This window comes from Photinus pyralis, unplaced genomic scaffold (genome assembly GCF_008802855.1).
Source record: "Photinus pyralis isolate 1611_PpyrPB1 unplaced genomic scaffold, Ppyr1.3 Ppyr1.4_LG7, whole genome shotgun sequence".
Taxonomy (NCBI): Eukaryota; Metazoa; Arthropoda; class Insecta; order Coleoptera; family Lampyridae; genus Photinus; species Photinus pyralis.
In genome coordinates, this window is record NW_022170738.1 from 18,974,318 (window position 1) to 18,980,772 (window position 6,455).

At 40.7% G+C, this 6,455-nt stretch overlaps 3 protein-coding genes across 4 annotated transcripts in view; 1 reads left to right on the plus strand and 2 right to left on the minus strand.

The window, feature by feature from the left end:
- LOC116175917 (serine/threonine-protein kinase 32B) overlaps window positions 1–6,455 on the plus strand; it is a 267,380-nt gene that overhangs the window by 106,105 nt on the left and 154,820 nt on the right. The window lies entirely within an intron of this gene.
- Window positions 1–6,455, minus strand: part of LOC116175919 (venom serine carboxypeptidase-like) — a 64,786-nt gene that overhangs the window by 18,093 nt on the left and 40,238 nt on the right. The gene's annotated exons all lie outside the window — the stretch shown is intronic.
- On the minus strand, window positions 2,391–2,994 carry LOC116175925 (E3 ubiquitin-protein ligase RNF216-like). The gene is made up of 3 exons (XM_031494312.1): window positions 2,843–2,994; window positions 2,574–2,793; window positions 2,391–2,527 (listed from the first exon to the last, which is right to left on the minus strand). Exons 1-3 carry the CDS (start codon window positions 2,971–2,973, stop codon window positions 2,474–2,476), a joined length of 405 nt encoding a protein of 134 aa, XP_031350172.1. The 5' UTR covers window positions 2,974–2,994; the 3' UTR covers window positions 2,391–2,473.

Here is a 6,455-nt window from a genome sequence, read left to right on the forward strand (position 1 = left end):
TAGGGATAAGTTCAAGTTTAGCTGCATTCCCGAATCGTGGACAAACTTTATGAGCTAACCAATCACAGACAAGAATTGAACTGTCATTTGTCAGTTTTGTATTTTGTTTTGTTTTTGCATTATGGATACTGTTATTAATAACCACAAAATCCTCGAACAATTCCATGTTTTATTTCACAGAAAATGTGTGAATGTATAGGTTAGGGCACTGAATAACCTTTAGCAAAACAGGTGCAAGTTCCGTCCTGTAGCTGCAACTGCGCATGACTTTCACGCAACGAGTGGTCTAGACCAGTCGTTGCGTTCGATCAACTTATCGCTCGACGCGGTAGGTTCGAGAATGCAGTCACAATCACGTTCACATCGATGTGAACGAAGCACATCTTCGGGAATCGACGCCCTGAATGATCGTAAAGTGACTCGTGTTTCGGTGTGGATAGTGATGATTATAAATAGCTCGTCGGGACTAAAACCATTGATTATACACACCATACTCAAAACCCAGACTGGTAGCGACGAACGTCATCGCAGCGGACCAACCTCCAAGTCAAGGCGTTAGCGACCATTCCGAGGACTGTGTGGCACTGGGGTGCAGTGTCGATAATGGTGCCCCTCGGATCCTGGGCGACCTCCGAGTGGTGATCCCTTTCCTTTGAGAAAGGTCTGGCGGCCAAACCCTGGGTAAACGGCTCTGTCCAGGTGAGACCGTATTTCCGCACTATTCCTGGGAATAGTATGGACGATAATAATATACTCCCAAAAGGGGTGGGATAACACACAACGCACGCACAGAAAGCACAGGCTCAAAGGTAAAACCTCCGGTCAAGCGGGCTCTGCGCCAAATCGTAAGGCTGTGTCTGGGCCGCTAGCTCGGGAAGGCATCCCAACGTCAGAGACCAAGCGTCTCGGATTGTAAGGAGTGTTTCTACACATCGAGGCAGGGTGCGTTTAACAACACCACGTTCGATTCCATTAGTGAGACTGCTCAAGGGTTTGGTATTGATGGGTCAATCGTAAGATAGATCCGGGCCATGCTCTGGAGCAGAGTCATTATATCCTCAATCGACGACGGAGATGACCTCCTCGTTTACTAGAGGATGTCCGCAGGGAGCGTTGTTCTCGCGATCGTCATAACTGGAAAGTTTTCAAACACCATGAAAGAGTTCATGCAGGGGGTTCTTGACCAGGTGGATAAGTGGTGCAGTAGCCAAGGCCTCTTCTCGGAAAAGACCGATGTTGTTCTATTTACGATTATAAAGAGAGCGGACCTTGATGGGCATTGGGTTTACTCTTCGAAGACGTCAACTAGGTCAGTCAGTCTGACCTAGGTCAGTGAAATATATGGGGGTCGTCATAGACTCCCGCGAGACTTAGGAAGGGCACATTGAGCTAATAATCAAAAAGCTCACTGCATGCAGTCTGTGAGCATGTAGAAGGGCTTTTGGTTGTACGTGGGGCTTGACCCCTGGACTGGTCACTGTAATGATAAGGTCAATAATACTGTACGGTGCACATGTGTGGTGACCTGCCACGTTTGGGAGTCACTGGAGCAATGAAAACCACGGCAACTTTGGCCATGGAGCCTTTACACTTAGCTGTTGAGACGAGGCTTGGAAGACGGTTAAACAATTGGGACGAAGCAGCCTTGGTCACGGGCAGATCTGGGAAGAAACATTCAAATCCGATCGCCTGCTTGCAGCAAGGGATCCGGGCTGTTCTACTAAGGCCAAAGAGTTATCAAGTCACTATTGTCCGGCCAGGGAGCAGTGGCTGAATTCAGATCGCCCGTTCCTCAAACCTAAGGGGTTCGTGTGGTTTATAGACGGAACCCTAACGGAAAGAGGAACGGGTGTGGATATACACTATGTCGAAGATAAGGATGTCTATCATGGAGATCTCCGACACCATAGAAGATACAACGATGGTCAAATTCGGGAAATGTTGCGCAATTATAGACAGTTCTTATCATGCTTTAAAGAAAATGAGAAAATTCCTATTACTTCCGAAGTAGGCCAGAAAACCCAAAATTTGCCGATTTGGTTTTCATTTTTTTCTGCTGTTATTTGAACAGATACAAAAAAAATTGTAAACACTTTCTCATTGCCACTTTATGAGCTCTACAGGACACCATTAAGAGATTTTCAATAGAACGCCGCGTTTCGACATATGTCAAACCAAAGAGTATATAACGTATAACACGAAAAACAAAAGTTTGCAACTGTGGGTTTCAACAAGATGGTGCACCCACGCACAACGCTCTAGTCGTGCCAGAATACCTATCGGATAACTTTTACATTTTCTAGAACCTTTTCTAGAATTTGCTAATTAACTGCTTCTTGTTTTCCTGTAAAAGACAAAAAAACTTTTTCGCATCGCCAATAAAATAACTCTCATAATAAAATTTGGTTCAACTTAAAATAGACATAATATACACACTACACAGTATTAACTGATAATAAAGGTAATCTGAAAATTAGTGTCGGCGACGACGACGGCGGTTGTGTTCAAACCTTTGCAACGCTCTCTCCTAAAGCAAAAATTACTCAAATGTAATATAGCACAATGAGAATTACCTGTGCAAGGCGATCTTCACGATTCATTGCTAAAAAGGGATTAACGGGAGCTGCTGGAACAACAGTTTCAGTGTCAGTCTTATAGTGCTGTTCGATATCCGCGGTGGGATCTATCTTTAATCTTTTAGCTTCGCTAATTCCTAGATCTCTCTTAGCTTCTTCGGCACTTTTTAAGACCGCATCTTTGTGAAGTTGAATGATGTCGCTAAATAGAGGGCAGCTACAAGAGAATTTTAAGGAGAATAAATTCTCGTATATTAAGCACTTACAGATTTGTATTACTACCGTCGGGGCCGTTAAAATGGTTGTAATTTTTGACAGGTTGATTACAAACATAGCACATGAGAGCTCCGCAACGGCATTTCATCATATTACATCCTTCCTCTTTGATGAACTTCATATCGCATTTGTAGCAGGTTCTGAAAATGTATTCCATGATACAGGGTGCAAAAATCAGTTGACTAGTTGACGGTAGGTAACCTTTTATCAATCTTACTTTAATTTGAAATATCTCTGATTACAATTTTTTTGAATAATGAATATCTAATAAATAAAACAGTTGCAATGCGCCGGCGCAAATAATTTGTGGACAATTTGTGCCACCCGCAAGTTAGCAAGGGAGGTATTGCATTGGAGTAAAAAAATGACTGTCTACTTTTTTTACGGAAATACACGTTTTGTAGCACCAGGAATCCGAATCAAACAAAATCTTGATGATGTCGATCTGTTTGTACTCTGATTTCCGGTCAAACGGCTGAACCGGTTGGGACCAAATTCTGTACACATATTGAAAAATGGAGAATCGCGCATGCGCAAGTGGGTCGCTAGTGGTGTAATTGCGTCGACCAATCAGGTGTTTAGTTTTGTTAGTCGGTGGTGAGACGGAACTCGGTCTCCACAGTAAATCTAGTTGTTTTTGTGTTATCATCCTATATTGTATGGACCATACTGCATCTGGAGGTGCGAACGCGCTAGTAAAATACATCGGCGCCAACTATGATGCTGAGGGATGCATCGATTACTTTTTTTTTATTAATCTTATTTATTTTTGTAATTTTCATGTTTCTTCAAGCAATGAAATCAAAACTGAATTTTTATTTGAGATTAGTAACTTTGTTACATATTTTTTTCAATTATTTGACTTGTTCTGAAAGTTTTTGTGCGTTGTATTGCTCCATGTCAAGCGGCCTTAAGAAAGTAATACGCCTACGAGAATGTACGGAATTTGTCCCATTAAACTTTAAGTTAAGCCGTAGGTATAACAACTACAACAACGGATCATAACATATGACTGCGGAAAAGTAGGTAATAGGTAATATGGCAAGTCCCACGTTTATAATGACGCGTTTTCATTTTTTTGTACAATTAATCCAGTTAAATTGCCTTTTTACTAAGAAAGTTGTGGGGTAGTTTTGATTTCTTTGATTCTATATGTTTTTTGGAGTGCTGAATCCGAATCTGAGGTTTGCAAACAAAAATTCCACTATTTAGTTTTTCTCCTCGATGAACCGTTCGGGCTCAAGCGACAGTTGAAAATTGGCGTATTTCGGCTGTCTCCACAAAACATAGTTTTTTCGCACTAAAACCCTAAATTAATATTAAGGGTTGTCAATAAGTGAATTCCTTGCATTTACCTATTATTTGAATTTTATATGTAAGGGTGATTCGTTCAAGGTGTTTATTGTAGTCCAGAATTGCATGAAAAGTTAATTTCTAATGCAAAACAGTATATCATATTATTATATTATTTATAATATAAATACTTATATCTGCGCTATCTAAAACTATTCCCACTCTCTTCCGAACCAGATAAAGAAATCACAAGACCCTACCATAACATGTTTGGATAATTATTGTTGAATGTGGGAAAGTGGCGCTGTGGTCATTATTAAAATTCAAAAAATTCAAATGGCAAAATAGTCCAGGCAATAAAGAACATACGAGGCCCTTAGCTTGCAAAATGAATGGTAGTTCTAGAAATATGTTTTTTGGGTTGCTGAATCCAAATTTGTAACTTCCCACCAAAAATTCCCTCCGCAACCCAACCAAATCTTGAAAATAAGAAAAAATTATGTTAAGAAATCGTTTTTTTTTGTGGTTTCACGAATGAAATACCTACAAATTTGAAATATAATATAGTATGCAACCAAAAACGTCTTAAAACATGTTTACGTACTACGCACGTAGGGGGCGCTGGCGTGCGTTGAAGTATGCTTGCCTTAGACCATATAGATAGTACATGGACTGCTATTCGCCCTATGCTTTCAATACAAAATGGGTGGTCACGGATAGAGGGCACTTTAGTCGAGGGTATGTGAATCTCAGGGTAAACTAAAGTCGTATGAACACCACTCGGATCGCGTAAAGAGCAGATTTATAGTAACCGCGTAGTACGGGAAGCTTTAAATACTCTTCATTATTTGCTATACGTCCACAAATAAGTATGTTTGCTTTTTTTGGGATATCTAGGGGTACGTTCCACTTAACGCCCGCAACGACCACAACGCCCGGCTGCCGTTCCACATAACGACCACAGTCGTTATGGTCGCAATCGCGACGTCAGATATGACGTCATTACTAGCGACCGCAACGAGCCCACGGCGCTCGCCTATCGTGCCTGGGTCAGCGTGGGCGTTCTAATTTTATAACCTTACATTCTTGACAGGAGACATTTCTAGACACTGAACTAAAAAAAAATGGAATGCTAATGCAATGTAAAGAAATTGACCCAAATTGAATTCGCACAGGTGCACTACTGAGTTTGCGCAGTAAGACAAAACGGAGCCGCCAAATTTAAAAATAGCCAGGGCCGGCTCGAAAATATTTGGAAGTAGCTACATATCGAGGGCCAGATAACGAAGTGAGGAATTTTGGGTATTCTTTTACATCGACATTAAGGAATAATTTGATGACACAGTATTTATTGCAACAAGACTCTATGATATTTTATTCGCTCTTATCGAAATAACAACTATCACAATGGCGAATTCAGAGACCGGATCTGTAAGCTCACGCAATGCGCAAACTCAGGAGTCCACCAAATGTCAATTTTCACCGTTCAAATTGTGTCATTTTGTTCTCGCGCATCCCATGCCTATTAGCGTTCTAGTTTGTATAAGATTTCTGTGTTCTAGAGACATTTAACTGTCAGACACTGATTGTTTGAACACGCATGCGTTACAAATTTTTCGTTTTCGCTATGGAGAAAATATAATTACGTGTTTCAGAACGTAACCTTGTGGTGGACATTACATTATGGTCATTATGGATGTTCTACATGCACAAACTGGTAAGTATATATGCTGATTCGTGAATGTTAAAGTTATTTGTTAAGGAAAATTCTGCTTTAACACAATTTTCTTTATTGTAGATCAAGGATGATTATGATAGATTATAAATGGTAATGCAACGATTGATGAAAATGAGAATGTACGTTAGTTTTGAATGAAGAAGAGAAATTGTTTTCGAAGCAGCATTCCCACAAGAAATCCTGGGGAGAAGTGTTCATTATAATCGTATTAAGTATGGCCGCAGCATTCATGATAGAAATTCAAAAGTCGTCTTCAATATTTTATTAACAAGAAGCAATATCTTGTGTAAAGCGAAGAAGTATGTGTCAATAATTGGTACTGGAAAATAAAAAAATATTTACTAACTTAATGTGACTTCTGAATTCATAATCCACCCCACTTTGTATCCTTTACGCATTGCGATCTCCTCAACGGCATCCATGTTGGAAAACTGTTCACTCACGCGTGACGTCACGCGACCGTACTCAAAAGCGTTCCACTTAAGGTTTCGCCCACAACGCCTCTAAGCTAGTGGAACGACAAAACCGCGGTCGCGGTCGTGATCGTTACGGGCGTTAAGTGGAACGTACCC

What these genes read in the sequence shown, in the direction of transcription:
- LOC116175925 (XM_031494312.1), bottom strand. Translation starts at nt 2,973, where the DNA reads ATGAAGTTCATCAAAGAGGAAGGATGTAATATGATGAAATGCCGTTGC. An exon ending in GACGGTAGTAATACAAATCT is followed by an intron (nt 2,794 to 2,842) that starts GTAAGTGCTTAA and finishes ATTCTCTTGTAG; the next exon opens with CTGCCCTCTATTTAGCGACA. An exon ending in GTGAAGATCGCCTTGCACAG is followed by an intron (nt 2,528 to 2,573) that starts GTAATTCTCATT and finishes TTTTTGCTTTAG; the next exon opens with GAGAGAGCGTTGCAAAGGTT.